This window comes from Ixodes scapularis, unplaced genomic scaffold (assembly GCF_016920785.2).
Source record: "Ixodes scapularis isolate PalLabHiFi unplaced genomic scaffold, ASM1692078v2 PGA_scaffold10__122_contigs__length_95168666, whole genome shotgun sequence".
Taxonomy (NCBI): Eukaryota; Metazoa; Arthropoda; class Arachnida; order Ixodida; family Ixodidae; genus Ixodes; species Ixodes scapularis.
In genome coordinates this window covers 94789036-94809502 of record NW_024609836.1, presented here as the reverse complement: position 1 = coordinate 94809502, position 20467 = coordinate 94789036, and the positions used below count along the sequence as shown (strand labels likewise).

Genomic DNA, 20467 nt, shown 5'->3' with positions numbered 1-20467 from the left:
TATGCTTCTTTTTTTCTCTCGATATCGCGTTGTTATGATTGCCCCAAGATCGTGAAGAATGGTGGCGGACATTATGCAACAAAAGCGTTCTTTTTTATGTTTTATTTTATGTCCTCACTGGGCATGCAGAGAAATGTTGACGCGTGTGCTTTTTTTTTTTTCTTTGCCATATTGGCGAGCGTTGTGATTTATTTATTTATTTTTACTACGGCCCGTCGAGAGGCAGCCAAGGTAGGTGCGTTACACATGGAAGATTCGCCAGAAACAATACATAGGTACGCTGTATGTACGGAGTTCTCACTGCCAGCTTAAGAACCGAATGGCGTGGCCTGTACACTGTTCCCGCTTCTTGCCTTGCGATTGGTTCTTTTGTGTCCTTATCAGCTGATGCTGCATTTTTATTGGCTGTAAATCGATAATAGAATGATCGGGGCTCGATCGCCACCCACCTGCGTTTCATAAAGCTCTGTGTGGCGTGCCGCAATCATAATTACTGCGTGACATCACACTACCCTCAACAGATCCTGAACAAGGCTCCCTGCGCTCAGAAAACGATAGGAAAACACACACAGGTGACGAGCATTTTCTCGGATAACAACGAAGAGAAATAGCCTAACTTAAGGACAAAACAAAGAAACAGTTTTTTAGTGAGAACCATGCCTTTATTTAAAGACGGTTTACACACCTGCCGCCACCACTCTGACCTTCACCGACCTTTCCGAGATGCCGAGCCACTAAAGCGGGCGTTGACGAGCACCCCACAAGGTCCTATGCTGGGTTGGGCACGGTAGAATCTAAAATGGCAATAATTCCTAGTACTGCTCTGGTAATAGTAAAATGAACAAAATGGCAGACAGACAAAGAACTTTGAAAAATATTGAAGGTCGGTTATGGCGGCGCCCAGGCTCAGCTGCTGCAATGATGATCTGATGATGGTGATGACCCTTTCCAGTAGTTCGCGCGCCACCTAGTGGCTGCTGCGGCAGTTATATCCAAGTTGTCGGCCATTGTTTGGACACGTACTCTGATGATGATGATGACCCTTTTCAGTAGTACGCGCGCCACCTAGTGGCTGCTGCGGCAATTATATCCAAGTTGTCCGCCATTGTTTGGACACGTGCTCTGAGCACATACTGGACACGACGGCTGTATCATCGTCCGGGGATGGCTCAGATCCAACCACACGCTTCGTGCTCCGAAAACTCAATAAAAAAAAAAAAAAAAGGAAAGCAAGTGGGTATTGTAGACACTCAACATAAAAGATCGTGTAACTCTTTCATCGAGGATAGAAACGTGGTTACACAATCTAAGGATGTAGTTGATTCGGGGAGAGGGTATAGTTTCTGTCATGGAGTCGTGTGCTGAAAATACGACCCTTAGAGAAAAAAACTCGGTGAGCTTCATTCGAGTTTTTAATGTATTTTCTTAGAGTACATCCGAAGCTGAATTGAAAACTCGTTGACAATCTTTGTAAGGGAGAGGAGTTGTTTAAAGCAAGCGGCCTCGAGTGAGTTCTCGTTGGAGATTCCTCGTTACCCTAAAGTCGTTCGAACGCGGCAATCTGCGGCAGAGCTGTCGTTGTACCTCGGGCAGGGTGAACATTCGGTTGGGCATTCGTCTTTCTTTCTGTGGACGTTTGTGTTCGTTGGTTTATTCGCATAGCGATTGCTTTTCCGGGCCTCGATCTTTACGATGTCTGCCCCCCCTCTTTCCTTTCCTCCTCCCCGTTTCCCTCCTCTTCGATTTGACCGCCGTTGATATGTCGTTTGTGCACTTCCGTTTTATGGTGCGTGCATTTGAGTGTGCGTGCGACACAGCGTCCACCCAGCCGCGAGATTGGATTGGCTGTCGGCTTCGGTCGTTCCATTAGCCCCTCTCCGAGTCGTTGGCACGTCCGGTCGCCGTAGAGTGGAATTTACGTTACCCGGGGAACGCGAAGAATCTTATCCGCCTTGTAGAACCTCCACGGAGTTCGAATGTTGAGTTGGCTTCGACACCGTTCGTGTCATAACTTCGGTGGGTTTCTTTTTATGTATAAATTTCGTGATGTCGTGTTCCGCAAAGACGTATGTTTCTCTTTTTTTGACGACGACAGTCTTTGTTGGGGGAGTTTCACGGCAGATTTCGGGGTATGTTTCGTGTAGGCGCCGTGGCTGGCCTCTTTCTACGCTATATCTAGCGGTAGAATGTCTTGCCTAAATGGCGTGGTGTCACGTCACTTTACACAATGTCCCGTCACGTCAGAGTTTCGCTCTGTGACGTCACGGGATTCCATGACGTAACTTCGTGATTTCACGACGCGTGAAACTAGCGTCCCTTGACGTCGGGGATACGTACGCGGCGTGATTGTGCGTCGTATAGTCTGTGTGCAGCGCCTGGTCTGTCGCCGTAGTTCCTTGGCTCGAGACTTGGGGGAGCGATACATTTTGGTTATTCGGGAAGTGTGGACGAATTAGGTTGACCATCCGATAGTAGGCTCGCGCCGTCTTTGTAGCCGTGATTAGCGCGGTTATGGATTTGTCTTCTTCCATGGTAGCGTCATTCAAAAGGGGGACTTATCGTCATCTCGATGACGGGAATTTTGCGCTACTTTATTGTTGATAGTTATTTTTATGCAGTCAGTCTCGTTGGTTCCTACTCTATAAACTATAAGTTACGGCTTGGTTTTCAAGTGCGCACTTATACCGCGGCCACTTTCCGAACCTTGGAGCTTTTACTTTCCGGCAAAGCCACCCGAGAGATCCACTGGCCGCAGTCTACACGAGCGACGGAGCTGAAACTACGTTTTAGTCCCGAAGAAAACACTGTTTCCGCCGTGACACTGAACACGTATCCGGTATCGCCGTGCTCAATAGGGGAGTTTGCGTAGATGGTTCGCTCTGTACCGCAACCTTCTCCGCAACTCGCTACGAGATCCTAGACTCTGCAGACAAGGCTATAGCGCCGCGCATGCGCAACAGTAGAGTCTTCGTTCCGGGATAGCGTAGTGGAGCTAGGGAAGCGATCTACGGAAACTCCCTAATGTCGCCGTGCAGTCTTTTTTTTTTCTTTTTTTTTTAGTGTAAGTTTTTTATTTATTTTTTTTAGTGAGTTTATTTTTTTGCGTTTTCTCTCGATTGGCTCTCCGTGCTTTGCTGAAAATTATGCGCGCCAGATTTGTGAAAGTCCGTGGAGCTGTTTCTGGTCACAGTAAACGGAACGCCGAACAAATAAAGAACTAAATAAAAAATAGCGGCTACCCGTATCTCCCTACTTCTACAATGCACGAAATGCTGTACCTAAGGGGCGATCGTTTTAATTTGCTTTGAAGACAATAGACGGTCTAGTGTGGGTCACGTGATTTCATTTTGTCCGTTAAATTTAGCGGGGAAGCTAAATTTGTGTACAGGTCTCGTGACATCAATTTCACCGCCAAATTTAGCGGGGAAATCGAAATGACGTACAGGTCACGTGACATCAATTTCTCCGCAAAATCTAGCGGGGAAACTGCATTGGTGTATAACGTGACACTCATTTAACCGCTAAGTTTAGCGGAGAAACTGAACTGGTGTATAGGTTGACGTCGTATGAATTTCCCCGCTAAATTTAGCTGGAAATGTACGGATGGACGGACGGACAAAATTTCGGTATTTGAAAGTTCCGTCCAAGTAGCATTTCCTTCTTTGATAAGTAGATAGATAAAAGAGTAAAAGAATACCTCGCGTCTGTCGTCGACTTTTCGGTCCAGCCACTGAGCTCCCCGTGTTCTCTTTTTCCTTGAAGGTTCGCGAATGTGTCATTGTCTGAAACGGGGCTTCTAATTTCTATAGAGTCGAGTCGGTTGTACAGACTCCACCGAGAGCCGTTCTCACGAACGTAGGGATGCTCGAATCTTAATTACGCTTCAATGTCGCGACTTCGCTTCGGGTTCCCTTTGTCGGCTTTGCGTATAACCCGAAACGGAGCGCGCGGATAAATTGCCTCTCTCGTCGCTCCTGTGCGATTTTTATGATTGGGTGCGTTGGCGCGGAAGCCGGCCACACATTGGAATGTTTCTTAAACCAACTTGGTGCGTGGTAGTCTTAATTATAATGTTTTCATTTGCTCGGACGGACGTTTCTAGGGAAGGAAATTCCTGCGGGTCATTACCGCGATTTAGTGGGGAAGGCGTCTTTTAATTTATCGCAGCACCTAGGCAACGTGAAGAAGTATAGTAGAAACTTGGCAATGTCCGCTAGACCATGTCTTTTTTTTTTTTTTTTCGTTTCTTAATTTTTTTTTCTCCTTTCGTTCGTTTCTTGAAGTTCGCAGAAAAAGGGTTTACTCTGCTCGGCAGTGATGACGTCCACGCGGCTTATGTCTTTTTTGTGTGTGTGTGTGTTTTTTCTTAATTCCGTCTTGAATACCTTTAGTTTGGATTTTTGCCTTTAAATCTTGTGTATTTTATGATATCATGGGCTCATCGTCTATTTAGGGAATCCGATAGAATATATTGAAATTTGAAACCGTGTTCTTTTAGAAATAAGGCGATCACCTTTTTCATCCCGATCGGCTTAGTTGTTTTAAAGTTCTACATACAAGCTACCTCTGTATTTGGAAGTATAGGTGAAGAACGGGTTCAAAATCGAAACCATAAAAAACGTGCGTGCGCACGTACGTCGATGCCAAGTGTGTCATGGTGTTTGTAGCGTTTACGAAAACGCTTCTAGCGCGTTGTTGTCAGGCTTTGTCGGCTGGCTGGTTTCGGGAACGTTTTCTGCCGAAGTACGCGAACCGTTTCCCCGTAAAATGTCGGCACGATGCATCGTGAAATTGGGATGAAGTTGGGTTTGGCGATTACTGCGGGGAAAAAAAATTGTTTTGTAGATCCCGCTGAATTCTAGCGCCCTCCGGTCGGCCTATTAAGCAATGTGGTATATAATATGTTCCTTCAAAACGGCTACGTCACGAGGTCTCTTCTTGTCATTTATGGTTATTAACGAACCCATTACTGTCGAGACCGGTTATAACGAAATCAACGGAAATGGGAAGTTACTTCGCTATATCCGCTGTTTCGTTATAACCGACTTTCTTTATAACGAAGTGCAAACGGGATCGGGAAATCGTGATGACTTCGTTGTAGCCGCTATTTCGTTATAACCGGTCTCGACAATATTCCGAACATAATCATTTCTTCGTTTTTACGACTAGCTTTTGAAGTGTCTATAGATGCTTTCAAACGTGTATACAATGTTAAAAATCTTCCTCTCTCTCTCTCTTCTTTTCTGCGTCGTTGTGTTTGTTGGTGGTCGTCGTTCTTGTGATTGAAACGTGTTTTGTTTGTGTTCCCGACAGTGGCGGTCCCCGACGCAGCGCAGCGGCTGAACGAGAGAAATGGCGGCTTCGGTGCAAGACGGCCCTACGAACCGCAGTGAGCTCGAGATGCTCCAGATGAGGGCCAATCAGGAGACGGACGAGGTTAGTCCCTTTTCTATCTTCTTTTCTTTCAGGACACTTCGAGACATTCCCCAAAAAAACAAATAGAAAAAAAAAAAGAATTGGGTGCCTTAGGGATTTCGGAGGAGGTCTCTCGTCGGTCAAATGATTCACGTATTGCACAAATCTGTATCGCAACGAGAAAAAAAGAAAAGTCCATAAAGGCGCTTTTAGGTGTCCGTCAGTTTGCGTAGAGCGAAGGACAATTTGAATATTTCCTATCGACCTAATGATCGGCACGTGTACGCGGAGCACGAGATGCAGAAAATAGATATTCGCAAGCACAACGCTATCATTATGGATAGCGTTGCCTGTCTAACTTTTTTTTTCTTTTGTCGCTGATTTTATTGCTGCGTTCGTCGTGAACTTTACTGCATCAAGTTCCCTTACAAACACTCCGATTCCAAAAATAATAATAATAAAAAAGGTGGAGTACAGCGAGAAATCTACTTCGTCCAGATATAGTGGACTCGCTTCCATGCACTTTGAAAAAGTACGAAATAAGGAGCGCTAAAAAGCCACCCGAAACACTCACGGTCGATCCGAAATGAGCGAAAAGGGAGGGCTGCCTAAGCCGGTTCTTAAGCACACTTAAAAATAGCGCTTGCCTAGTACTGGAGAGTCGTATACGACACGCCGGGTACATTAGTCATTTTTGTGTCAAGCGCCGAAAGATGGTGTCCAGACGCAACCCTGTATGCTTTATAGCTGAGCCGTGCGTTGAAAAAGAACGCCTATACATTAAATTGTGACGACCAGCGTTTTCAAAGTTCAAGCGTGCCGTCATATGGACAGCAGAAGTTAGGTAATTGATAGTAAAGCGTTTTTTTTTTTTTAAGAAAGGTTTTTTTATTATTATTTTTGTGAGTTGTTGGTCATAGATAATACGTTTAATTGATCAGGTTCTGTTATTACTGGGGCCACAAAAGGGTAAAAATTTCTTACATAAAAAATATTGTCGTTATTGCACGAAATAAAAGAAGAAGAGACAGCTTTTAAAGCCATTTGCCGACTAAATATTTTCCCGCGGGAATAAAAAAAAGTTTGACTTTTCAGCTGCCAATTTGTGTTTCTTGATTGTTGAGGTTTAATTCGGTAAAGAAATGGGGGCATACGCGTGCACGGATAACTTGTCACGGGTCTTCCAATGTTTTCTTGTCCACATAGTGACACAGGACCGGTGTACTAGCTTACGGAGCTAATTAACTCTATTCATACCAGCAGCTTCAGAAATGCAGGGCGTGGATATATAGTTCCGAGCATCTCATGAACGCTTCGTAGCCAATCTGATTTAGCTGTGTTCGCTGAAAAGAACCCCTAAGATCCGATCACGAAAAGAGCGGCGTGAACACATTAACGCGACAGCGTTTAGGAGCTCGTGTCGCAAAAATATCCGGCGTCGGCTTTAGGGGGGGGGGGGGGGGGGGGGGACCAAAAAATCCCATAATGCAACGCGCGCAGCCACGTGTGACGTCACAGGGGGATGTGACGTCATGACCCTATCGACCCGCAAAATTTGACTGGAGAATCTTTCGCTTAATTTAGCGGAAATTATTCCTGCGAAATATAGCGGCAAATTTTCCCGCCATATTTAGCGAAAAGTGTTTCCGCCAAGTGTGGCGGGAAAATTCAAATGAAGACACGTGACGCTACCGACTCGGCCAGGCAGACAGGCTTGCACGGCTGCCGACCGAGCGCGGATTTAATGAGAATCCTTCGCGAGCGGGGCCCGATGACGCTATCACGTTTTAAGGGCGAAGCTCAAGTGTCCTTCCAGTTTGCCAAGCCAGGTCCCGCATGTCTGAATCTGCCGATGACTCTGCGAAGCGCAAGGTCGTCTGCTTCTTGCGCGGGGGTTGCGGTGAAGTCGCAAAGCCGACTTCTGATTGGCTCTGATTGGAAGGATGGAGACCTCACTGCTGGCAGCTTTCAGGTCCTATCCCACTGTCCTTCCAATCGGAGCCGATCAGAGCGGGGCGTTCCGACGTTACCGCAACCCGTGTGCAAAAGGCGGGGAGGCGAGCTTTCGCTCCGAATAGCATAACTTATACGCGAGCTTCGAGGGTTCGAAAGTTGTTCGTGCTCCGTGACTTCGTGTTGCTCTAAACAAAACAAAACAAAATTTTAACGATTTTTTTATGGGACAATTGCCGTGTCTCTTAAGGGGATAACTCCTCGAAATTGTTAGGATGCCGTCCTTTTTGTTTGTGTTTATGCACAGTGCGCGGCACTGTTAGTACAAACGCAATATCGTCACTTTTTTTTATTTTGAAAGGGTATATCGCCATGCACCAGCGTTTACTTCTTGGGTCAACAAACGATGTGGACCTATCGTCGCATTAATAGTTTTGATGACAGTCCTTCCATTCTATACGAATAAAAAAAACTACGGGGAAAAGGCAATCGCTCGTTTGTTTTAACAGTATACGACACTACATTAGCGCAATCACGACATCGGCTATTCTTTTGTTGTACTCGAAAGGCTATGAGCAGGTACCAAAATTCAGCTCCTAGGATAGCGCCCTAAATGAGCACTTTCCAGCGGAATAGTAGCTTGCATGACGGCGTTTCGATTTAAAAAGAAAAATGCGCAGACAAAATATTGCGTGTTCGCGTTGAAAATGTCCCGCTATGCTTTTGTGCGTTTGTGTTGAACGTCAGGTAAGTTTGTGTCGATATATGTTGATTTCCGCCGCATCGACGGCTGCACCTTGAAAGACGACGAGGGATGCTGAACCAGATCCCGGACCCCAGGTTTGACAAGTGGTGGGTTATTCGCGACTTCAGCGAACTCGAGGGGGCGCGCTGGTCAGGCCAAATGGCGGACGAAAGGAGGTCGCCGTTCAGCACGCGGACCCCCGCGAATTTCTGTCATTGCAGCGTAAAAGCGGTGTTACATATGAAAGCAAAACGATTTTTCGATGGTAGAAACCTTCTTCTAGTCACTGCGTAGAAATGACACGGCGGAAGCATAAAAATAATTACTGGAAACGATGGTTGTTTCTATGCTACTTACGAGAACCAAGCAGCGATAGCAGACGACAAAGTCGAAATGACCTCTTCTCCCGAGCTTCTCGGCATTGCCGCTACGCGGCGTCGGTTTCGTTAGTTGGCTGTGGTCAGTTGTAGCAGGATCTGGGCGACCGACATCCGTAATCGGATAGTGTATGTTGCGTGACGAAAGCAACGCTGTGGGCATAAAGACCGGGGAGAAGAAGAAGGGAAGCCTTGAAACTTGCGGTTTCCAGGCTTGCGCCCAAATAAAGCGTTTTCCATTCACGGTGGCCAGACTAGCTCTCGAAGCGCGGCTGCTCAACGTTTCGCGGCAAGCGATCCACCAAACGGTCACCAACACATGTTTCCCTCACGACATCCGTTCCGGCCATCACGCTGAACCTGACAAGCAGGCGTGCGTCCGGTTCGTGTTTTGTCCCAAAGACCACTCCACCGGAGCTCGCGTCCGTCTCTCTTACGCGTACCCGTCGCTGGCCAGTTGCTGGGCCTCAAAGGACACACGCTCCTCCCCGTTGGTGTCACCGCCGCGAGTTTTAGCGCGCTCTGAATAGCATTTTTTTTTATGCCGGGTTACATATTTGTGTACCCAAAACCTTGGTAAAGGAAGCGTGCATTTCGGGTCTTGGGAAGCAGCAGGCGTTTCCTGCCTCGGTACAACCGTTTGGGCTGTACATGGCTGAACGGACGCGTGGAACTACGGCCACGACGTTCGAGCGATGAATGGTCCGAGGCTTCGCTGCTTGTTGGAAATATCCGTGCCCCACCGAATATCGGAATGGATCTCTGCCGCAGAGTGCGTATCGTATCCCTTTTTTTTTATTTTTTTTTCTAATATGCTTTGCATCTTTATAATGCATTTTTGAAAACCAAAAAGTGGGCTATACAAACACGTGGTGTTCCTGTTATAGGTCTATTCGTCTGACGATCCATTGTGGGTTTTACATTAAGAATAAAGGAAGAGCAACAGAACGACATTGACGGAGCAAATTATCTTCCATGATCTGTCTTGTCATGCCCGTTTTGTTGCTTTCCTCGTATTTTTAGAACATACCGGCAGGCTCTGATTTGTCGAATATGAATTTTATTTCGAGGTACATGGCACTATCGGATGTCCTGCGAAGTATGTAGGGGGTATTCGCTGGAATGCCATATTTGAAGGCGTTGTTTAGAGCGCATGCTCAGAAAGATCTCAGGCTAATAGGGAGTATTCACTGGCGGCCATAGCTGTGTGCGCAACTGCTGAGCGCGTGCTGATGGCGAGCTTCCACAGTTCTTTTGCAACGTGCATTGCGCACCATCGAGAGCGCCGGTCTTATCAGGCTATTAATGTGAGCTCGTTCCGAGCATGCGCTCTGAACATCGCCCTCAAATGTGGCGGCCAGTGAATACTCTCTATAGGCTGCTAAGACTTGTAATCTTGGTGGTGCGCAATGCACGTGGCCATAAAACTGCGGAAGCTCGCCATCAGCATGCGCTCAGCAGTTGCTCACATAGCTATGGCCGCTAGTGAAGATATATACTCCCTATAGGGAGTATTCACTGGCGGCCATAGCTGTGTGTGCGACTTCTGAGCGCGTGCTGATGGCGAGTTTCCGCAGTTCTTTTGCAACGTGCATTCCGCACCATCGAGAGCGCCGGTCTTATCAGGCTATTAATGTGAGCTCGTTCCGAGCATGCGCTCTGAACATCGCCCTCAAATGTGGCGGCCAGTGAATACTCTCTATAGGCTGCTAAGACTTGTAATCTTGGTGGTGCGCAATGCACGTGGCCATAAAACTGCGGAAGCTCGCCATCAGCATGCGCTCAGCAGTTGCTCACATAGCTATGGCCGCTAGTGAAGATATATACTCCCTATAGGGAGTATTCACTGGCGGCCATAGCTGTGTGTGCGACTTCTGAGCGCGTGCTGATGGCGAGTTTCCGCAGTTCTTTTGCAACGTGCATTCCGCACCATCGAGAGCGCCGGTCTTATCAGGCTATTAATGTGAGCTCGTTCCGAGCATGCGCTCTGAACATCGCCCTCAAATGTGGCGGCCAGTGAATACTCTCTATAGGCTGCTAAGACTTGTAATCTTGGTGGTGCGCAATGCACGTGGCCATAAAACTGCGGAAGCTCGCCATCAGCATGCGCTCAGCAGTTGCTCACATAGCTATGGCCGCTAGTGAAGATATATACTCCCTATAGGGAGTATTCACTGGCGGCCATAGCTGTGTGTGCGACTTCTGAGCGCGTGCTGATGGCGAGTTTCCGCAGTTCTTTTGCAACGTGCATTCCGCACCCTCAAGATTGCCGGTCTTATCAGGGTACTAATGTGAGCTCGTTCTGAGCATGCGCTCTAAACAGCACCCACAAGTATGGCGTCCAGTGAATACTTCCTATAAAAGACATTGCAGAGTGCAAGTTTGTCTGCTTCTTGCACAAGGCTTGCGATGACGTCAGAACGCCAAGCTGTTATTGGCTGATTAAAAAAAAAAAATAGTGGGTACACCGGAAGGCGTATAGCATCGAGGTCTACCCACCCTCCTTTCAATCAAAGCCGAAGAGAACTCGGCTTCGTTGTGACGTCAGCGCTTCTTGCAAGCAGCAGACCACTTGCTCTCCGCATGGCAAGCACGGGGCCCCGCTGCTGCCCCATGCGTGCAAGCACGTGCAGCTTGCGAGTGAACGTAGCTTTGGCAAGCTTGAAATTGCACGGGCTTGTCCACGAGCACGAGCAGAGTTATAGAGGCGGCCGTTCAACTTTTTTGTTTTCTTTCTTGAACTGGTCATGCATTTTTTTAGAAAGGGAAACTAAATAATTAAAAGACGTGAGGGGAGCTGGTGAAACAGCTATCGCGCGGTTATAAGCTCGAAAGTGGAGCAACAGGAAAAGGCCTAGCTCCTTCGAGGAAGAAAACAACTCGGAAGAATATCGGGTCTTTCGAAGGCCGGCATCCGGTGGACTGATTTTGGAACGACAGAACACGAGCAAGATTCGCCGAGTGCCCGTGCAAGACGCGTGAACACGAAGCCACGTCCTCCCGGTGTTTCTTAAAAAAAGCATCGAGTGTTTCTTTTTTTTTTTTTTGTAGAGGTTTGTTTTTAATGGCGTTTTGTCCGTTTGGGCTTATATCAATAAATATGTCCAATTCTGATTGGCAAGATGTCCTAGGAAACTCGCAGCAATAGAAATACAGGGGCACTACCTTCTCTTGAGGGGGGTCATCTTCGGGATCTCCACCACCTCCGTAAAATTTGACCCATGAAAATAGTCAATTGCGCGGAGATTCCGAACGTTACTAATATTCCTCTTTTTAGGCGCATGGTACATTATATTTTGATAAAAAAAAAAAAGAAAAAAAGTCAAATATTTGGGTATAGGAAATGTTTAGGTAAATTTTTGTAACAATGTATACTTTACACAGACGTTTCGGAAATAGACTTTTTTTTTGTGTGTACAACCGCTTGTACTATCGGGGAAAAATGAAATGCGAACAGAGGAGCGCGTGGCTCGTGGTACAGGCTGCGCCGCCTGGAAGTAAACCTAGGGGCGAGGGTGCGTGGCCTACTTCGATGTGTTCACGCCCCTCGATTGGCGCTCCCCCAGCTTCGGCAGTGCGCCTCTCAGTGCGCTGGAAGCTGACACCGCTATCTTTGCCTGCTCGGCGAGTGCGGCGAGCTTCTTTGCACCGCACGCGCTGAGCCAGCAAAGATAGCCGTGATAGCTTTCAGCGCACCAGAGGCGGACTGCTGAAGCTGAGGGAGCGCCAATCGAGGGGCATGAACACATCGAAGTAGGCCACGCAACCTCGCTCCTAGGCTCACTTCCAGGCGGCGCAGCCTGTACCGCGAGCCACGCGCTCCCCTGTTCGCATTTCATTTTTCCCCGATAGTACACACTGAGAAAGGAAACTCTCTTTCCGAAACGTCCGTGTATCAATGCCTCTATTTCTACCCAAGTTTACTCTAACGTCCTCAATATTCCGGTGAAAAGTATTTTGACGTGCATTCGGTGTAAAAGACGTAATACAGCAATTATTACTATTTTTTATTATTTTTTTTTTTAAACGCCGTCCGACGGCGTTCCTCTGCATCAAGGCGCAAAAAGTACGGCGTGTCACTATCTTTCATCGGATTTTGAATAGGCGAAATCGGTCGCCCGTGAGTGTAATTTCGCGATTTTTAGGATGCCTATTCGCGACTCCAACTAACTATAGGTGGCGCCACTCATTTTCCAAGATGGCGGGTTTAGTGAGGGTCAGAGATGCGTGCCGCTGCTGAGCCTGTCTAGTGTGCTGGCTTCACTGACCGCCATAAATTATTTCTGGTAATACGAGGAAGCTACCGTTTTATGAGCGCAGGTCACCTCTTTAACCTGAAAAAAAGAACGGTGTTTAGCGTGTTAATTACGGAAGGATGCGCGTTTTAATTCTGGAGCGAAACCGAAACTTGCCTCTATTGTGGATTTAATTTCTCGATATAGGTCTTAATTTCGAATTGTTTCATGACTCAAGATGTGTCTCAGATTGTAATTATTTACTTAGAAAAGTTGTTCGCGGAAACTTTTTTTTTTTTTTGTGACATACTGTTCGATCCAGGCTTATATTTGTAGTAGTTGAAAAAATCAGTGCTGATATTTGTGCGTTCTCGTTGCCTTTTTCTCGCTCAGATAATTGTCATGGGAAATAATGACAATTATTTCAGCACAAGAATAAGAGAATAATTCCAATTTTTACATTTTACAGTTCACGAAACGCATAAACTAATAAACGCTGCTCTCACTGCAACAACCCAAAGACGGAATCCGAGTCAGACAGCTGAAGTGTGTGTGTTTTTATAGCACCACGTTACGCATAGGACTTCATATTACATCCAGTGTTTGACTGTTTGTCTATCTTGATAACTATGTCAGAGTTTTTCATATGCTAAAAAGAAAACAGAATTATACCTTTCTGGAAAGACTATTATGGTTAAATAGCGTATTCTCGGGATCTTGGCGTTAATTGAGGCATACATTGCCGCGACTTGTATTAATAATAATAATATTAAAATTCACATATTTGAATAAGTAATTCTTCAAGCTCTAATATAATTTGTTGCTTATGATCTAATTTTAAACGCGCAAAGAACTATGACAATGAAAACTGTGCTAATTATCATCAATGGTTCCAATTGCTGCATTTTGATTGCCAATAAAATAAAAATAGTCTAAAATCAATGAAAACATTTTAGCTAATGTGAGAAATCCACGTAAATTACATTAATTGTGGATAAAGTATATTGTGCTATTAAAGTCACCACTTTTCACTTTTGACAATCGGCGAAACATCCATTGTCGCCGCCAATATACTTCAAGAACAAATGCCAAAAAAAAAAAAAACTTAATATGAGTTTTTTCATAACATTTATTTACTCCTGTATTTGCTCGCCGTTGTTTTGCCAATCTCAACCTTTCCAGTTTGAAGGAACGCCTACCTTGTTGCACGTCTGCTCACTGCAGCACTTATCGTTGGCGTTGGAAGCCGGTGAAACAGTAGTGAGTTTTAATATTGCGTATACGAGCGAACTCAAGTCCCGTGTGTTTGCGTTAGCTTTGCCTATTCCACACTGCGCGCGCGCGGAGCCCGAAATTGCGGTCTTGGATGGCGCATGGCGATGAGGCGCACGCACAACGTGGGGCACGCAACTCTAACGCAAACGCACACCGCTTGCGTTTGCTTCTATACGCAATACTAAAACTCTCCAGTAAGGTACAATCCCATACCAGCTGCAGCACTACGTTGGGACAGTGAAGAGTGTTGTTTGCATTCGGAAACGACATTTCGCGAGCCATGATCGCGAGCAGTTCCGCCATGCCCGCTGAGCAGGAGAATCGGGGTACCCTCACTAGAGCGCTTCCGGTTTCCGACGCGGGAGGGCGAGCGTCGAGCTGGAGACGCGAATAGACCTTTTCATCCTCCTCCGCATGGGGGCTGCCATCTTGGAATCACGTGACGCGGCAGCCATTAGGTTGCTTCAAGTTGCTGCTCAGCTCTCCCCACTGCGCCTTGGCGGATGCGTTGTATTGGTTGTAATCGTGTTTTTCGTCGCGTTTCGCCGCGCTTTCTTGCCTTACTTCGGAAACTGTAGCCCGATACGTCTACTTGACGACTAGGACATTACGAGTGTTCAAAGTTCCTTATGACAACTGAGGTTTGTTTACTAATAGTGGTGGAACATTCTCAGTAAGAAACGCGTATATTTATATCGTGCATTTAGGATTGGAAGGCGTCAAGAATAGTCAGCGCCCAAGGAGACTCTCTGTATTTCCAGAAAGTATCGTTCTTTGTATTTATAATATATCGAAATCTGTTATTTTTGATTATCTGAGGAAACTCCCGGAGGAGATAGACAATGAACGTTTAACTTGTATTTTATCTGAGGCTAGAAGTACTGCTACGTCAACATCAGGCAATTTGTTTGTTCATAATAGCACACCTAAATGCGGATGAGGTTCTCAACCTTTTTTTTTTTTTGCAACGTAGTTGTTCGGTTGGTCGGTTTACTTATGAAGTTTAAGAAAATGTATACCGTGCTCGCTCCCGTTTCGACAGTCATTTAAGTGATTTATTGATTATATTTAGATAACCAGTTGGGACTTCCCGCGTAAGAAACTGCCACGACAACAGTAGCGAGTTTTGGAATAGCGTGCACAAATAGCGTTGTTTCTATTTGCTAATCCAGAACGCGGTTTGGGTTCGGGATAAGCGCAATAATGATGACGCTTTTTTTTTTTGTGTGTACGCTGTTTTAATTTTTGCCAGTATCTAAAATTCGCAATATGTAACGCCGAAAAAAAAAAAAAAAGAAGCCGTTTGCATAACAATTACTTTTGTCCAGGATTGTCGATTGCGAATAGGGCTTTACATTTGGTGGCGGGCGACGCCGAAATTTACAAAGCGAATCTGTTCAAACAAAGAAATATTTGTTCACACATGTCTGTGAAGTGGTGCCTAGCGCTAGAATTCAGCCAAACTTTCCGAGGTATTTCTGCTACTGCAGCCTTTCATTTTATTTGGCCAATTTTTGCGGACGACATATATCAGATTTAATTTGACGGGCCTGTGACTTATATTATATCTTGAGTAAGCAAATGTTCATATAAAATAATTTATTTCCAAGTATCAATATCGCGAAATGCTGCTTATGAGTAATTTGGCAGGGTTCATAATATAAGAAATTTTCTACTCGGCCTGTCAAAACATGCTCAAGTATCGAATTAAAAAAAAAAGAAAAAAAAAAGGCCGAGCCGATACTACTTGTTTGTATCAATTATCTGCGTCATTACACGATAAGTTTTTAGTGTGTGAAGTTCACTAAAGGTTGGGTGTCCACAAAAACCAAACAGTGAATAGTAAACTTGGGAGTTCATCTGTTCTGGCGGATTCAGCACATTGCTAATCAAGCTGTCGATATGCTTCTTTATATTCACGTGTTAGTCTCTTCATTAGTTTGTTTTTCTGGAAACTGGTGGTCAGCGGGCACGGCCGTAGACGATGGTAATCTTCCCTGTACATCAGTCAGGCGTTTCGCAATCGACCATAATCAGATCCATCAAAAAAGTTGTTAAAAAAGCCCGCAATTTAGGCTCAAATACACCTCGTCGTCCTCAAAGTGGCTCAATACCAATGTTTCATTTGTTGTGTGCTACAAGGAAAATAATCGTATCTCAAAATTACGCAAAAAGAACGTAAAACAGCAACATAGCCGCGTTCACGTTGAAACCGAAACCAACCAAATTGAAGCAACCTAATGGCGCCGAGTGCATCAGCGCCCTCTATCCGCCGGTGAGGCAACTACAAAAATGAAAAGGTCTTATATAGCATGTAGATTGAGTTATCACCGTACATAGACCATCTCAGTGTCTACTTGAGTGCCCCTTTTAAGGCTTCCTTTGCGTACAGTTGCTCTTGAGAGCGTCTTAAGTGCGTCTGACTGTGTTGCGTCGAGAAATCAAAGCGAGTCACCGGCACATCTGTGCTTCTTCTGAAGCGTGGAATGGGATGTTCTCGCAGCCGCAACGCAGACGCTCCCAAACGCAACCGTGCGTAAGGGCCTTTAAGCTCTGACTGACTTATAAATACACTTGACCTTGACATTTCTTCCGAAGGAAGTTGTCGTTGCACGATTGCGCAAAAGATGTGATGCGGACGAACGCCTTCGAGTATCTCGTTGAGTGTTCGCATTCACCTTCATTTTACTCAGGTTGGAGACATACGGGTAGGGACAGAAACCCTGGCATGTATTGTATACGCTTTCCGAGAAGCACTGGAAACACCAATCATGTAGCAGCCTTTAAACCGTTTAGCCGAGGAGAGGTCGGGCCGATCGCGCGCCCCAGTGACTACGAAATCGCATTGATGAAAATGCGTTCACCTTTTTTGCAGCGGACAACTATCGCCTTTTTTCATTGGTCGAACTCATTGAAGGCGAAAAAAAAAAAAAAGGCACTGAATAGTGCTATAGTGCTTCGCGTTGCAGTATACCCTCTGAAACTTTGGTCAGTATAAGCAACATTTTACGTGTTACTAAACGTGGTCTCCGAGGAGGAAATAAACGAAGATGTGCAGATGAATAAACCGCACTTAATCCAATGAATCAAATAATGAAAGTTTTAAGAACCCGCCGAAAGCCAAAATAAATGACGGAGCCAGAGTCCTGGCTCCGCCGTTTATTTTGCCTTTTGGCGGGTTCGTAAAAATTTTGCTTCTTTGATTCATTGGATTTAGTACGGTTCATTCATCTTCATATATATATATATATATATATATATATATATATATATATATATATATATATATATATATATATATATATATATCGCAATAACGCTAGGTTAAAAGCTGTTCAATTTGATTACTTGGTTCCTCGAGAGGAAACACAATTAAACGTTACTTCAAAAAATTAACCGGGGCTGACAAACAAAGAGTAAAGGCGCTTATGCGAGTAATTTCATTTCTTCCGTAAGCAATGAGCTTCCTCTCGTGATTACTACATTATAAAAGGAATCGAATCATTACGAAATAACCCCCGAAAATAACGAGCGCGCGAAAGAAAAAAAAAAAATACGGATAAGGTCAAGAGCGAAAATGCGAACGACACAAAGGCTGGTCAATCGCATCTTCTCCGCTGTACACGGGCAATACGACCAGGGAAGGATAAAAGATAAATGATAACATCTAATTAAAGGACAAATGATTACCCTGCCATGTAGTCGGTGACAAACGAACTGGTTATTTGTAATTAGTATCGGACAGGTGTCAGTGTAGGTATACGGTGAGCATATATGAAGGTAAGTGTGCTGCAGGCAGCATGTGCGGTTCCCAAGTGGCAGGCACTCGCCGTTTGTGAGCAGCTTTGACGTGCGAGTGCAGCAGTCGGTGTACAGGTTTCTATGCGGAAAATGAAATGAAGCAGAAGACGGAAGAATATACGCACCAGTTATGTTTCTATCTTTAAGTTTGTTTTAGCTCTTCGTGGCGTTTGGTTGTATACCGGACACACGCAGGGTTTTGCCGTGACAGCGGCGGTGGCGTGGTCGGCGTCGACCTGCGGTTCGTGCGTGACGAGGCGACATTCCGGTCGGCGACGGAGACACGAGGAAAATGTGTCTGAGGGAGAGAGAGAGATCAGGGGTTAGCGGTAGAAAGACATTCCTAGCTCTTTGCCCTTTCCCTTCCGTTTCTTCTCTTTTGTGTCGCTGTCTTTGTTTTTCTTTGTCTTTTTTAGAGTACGTGTGTGTGCATATTTCTGTGTATATCTGTGAAGAGGGGTGTATTTGTACTTCCCACTTTCCTGCAATAGTAACCTCCTGCGTTGGGGGTTAGACTAAATAAATAAATAAATATGTTTAGCAGTCTGCCATTCGTCATTTGGTAGCCAAGGTGGCGAAGGGGGCGTACAGAATTAGAACAAACAAATATGCTGACCATGAAAAAAGCAGAAGCGTGCAATTATCAGCGAATCGAGGTTCGTTTGAAAGGAAATTAAATGTTAATGAACTGAAGGTAAGGGCGCAAGCGAGCTGAATATTGAGCAGGACAAAATCTTCGAGACTGCGGAATTACAAGTGACACATACAACCTTTTAGTGTATGCGTCGTTTTTTACCCGGAGTCTCGGGGTTTTTTGTCATGCTTAATATTTGTTCTTTTTTTTTTCTTTGACGATACCCATGTAATAAGACTTCTTCCACGACTTGGCGCCGTTAGAAATGTAGACCTTTTCGGTAAAGGCAAAAAGATATAGTGCAGCGCAGTGCAATTTTTTATTTTAATTTTAATGCAAATGCTTTCCAAGACGCACGCTCTATGCACGGTAAAAACAAACCGCGAATGCCTATAAAGCAGTTTCTTTTCTTTTTTTAAACTTTACATGGGGGGTATTAAGCGAAAATTCCAGTGGGAAGCAATTTTTTCTTTTCATTGCTTATGTTGCGCTTGTTGGTAGACAACGCGTGTTTGTGCGCGTCGCCCTAACACGTATGCATGTGTTCTATATTACGCTAACAGTTGCGTTCCACGCAGGCGTTTGCTTGGTTCATTGTCTGTCATGCAGGCATTGCCACGTTCTATATAAACGAGCGCAGTTGGAGTTTGTTTCTAGCCGCCGTTCTTTTGGTCTAACGAACTCCCGAAACAAAAGAACGAGTCATTTTATTGGCTCTCCAGCCCGGGAACCTAAGAAAGAAAGACATTCTTTCCCCTCTTCCTTTTTTTTTTCTTTCTTTCTTTCGTTCCCTTGTTTCTATACTGTCTCGTATTTCAGCGAACGCGTTTGGAGAGGCCGGGGCGAGAGTGGTTTCAAGCGGCGCAGTGCGATAGATCGATTTGCGCAGGCGCCGCCGTCCGTTTTATTCCTCGAGCTGAATGAACCCTTCCCCATTTCCTACGGCTCTCTCTCCCCCCCCCCCTCTCTCTCCTGCTCTCTCTCTCTCTCTCTTTCTATTTCTCTGGCGTATTTCTATTTCTTCTTCCTTTTTCGTTTATGACTCTAGATGTCATTGTCTACACCTTTCCGCTTCTTTCTGTGTATTGCTTTCTTAATATAAATGGGGATGATTTATGCGTACTACGTGCCTCTAATGTATATCTCCAAAATTACTCTCTTTGGAAGCTGAATGACGCTCTTACCCTTCGGCTATCCCTTATTCCCCTCGTGTATTCCTCTCTTGTCTTTTCCTCTTTTCCTCGCGCATATTTCTCTTCGTCCTTGCAGATTTTCCGTCTTTAGTACGTTTGATGTTAGTCTCACACCTTTTCGCTTTCTCGGTTATATTTTTTGGTTTTCTAAATACGGAAAGTTTCGGCGGTCTCTTCTTCTAGGCAGCCCGAATGTGTGTTTTCGAGATCATCATATTGCAGCTCGTACGAGGATCGACGCAGGAGCGGGTGACTACCGGGCGACGCTCGAGGTCTCCATTGTATCGCTTGTCCTTCCCTTTGACGCATTGCCCGTCTACAGCGGAGAAGCTAAACGACGTACACCCGCCGGCAACATGAAGGTGAACACCTTACCTGGTTTCTCGCCAGTTTTACGGCTTCCTAAAGCTATATTACCTCTCAACGTCTCAAATGGTACGTGGCTTGGGGGGCTAAACTTTGCTTTCTAGCCCTCTTTTGGAACAGAGCTTGTTCCGAAACTTGCAGGAGCGTCAAAAACAAGAAGAGGGCTCTTCATCTTCATATCGCTCACGGGTGTACAACAGAAGTTCAACGTGTCCGGATTGAACGGAGCTGATGAGAAAGGGAATACGAGCCGAAGAGAAGCTTCAGATTATATCGCAACATGCATCAAGACCAGAATAGATTGAGACGTCACCGCCCTTTTATAAAACTCTTTTTATATAGTTTTAAAAAAGATTCCTCCCCCTCCCCCCCCATAATATTTGTAGTTTGCTGGGTACTTAGTAAGCTTATATACGTTTACTATATGATTAGTAAACTAAATATATAAATTCAGTATACTTTTTACAGTGTCT

The 20467-nt window shown here is 45.3% G+C and overlaps 1 protein-coding gene across 2 annotated transcripts in view; it reads left to right on the top strand.

The window, feature by feature from the left end:
* LOC8043682 (synaptosomal-associated protein 25) overlaps positions 1–20467 on the top strand; it is a 272225-nt gene that overhangs the window by 83989 nt on the left and 167769 nt on the right. For both annotated transcript variants that reach the window (XM_040217394.2, XM_040217395.3), the window contains exon 2: positions 5314–5436. In XM_040217394.2, the coding sequence (XP_040073328.1) occupies positions 5353–5436 (84 nt within the window). In that variant the 5' untranslated portion in view covers positions 5314–5352. The remainder of the gene's footprint in view (positions 1–5313; positions 5437–20467) is intronic.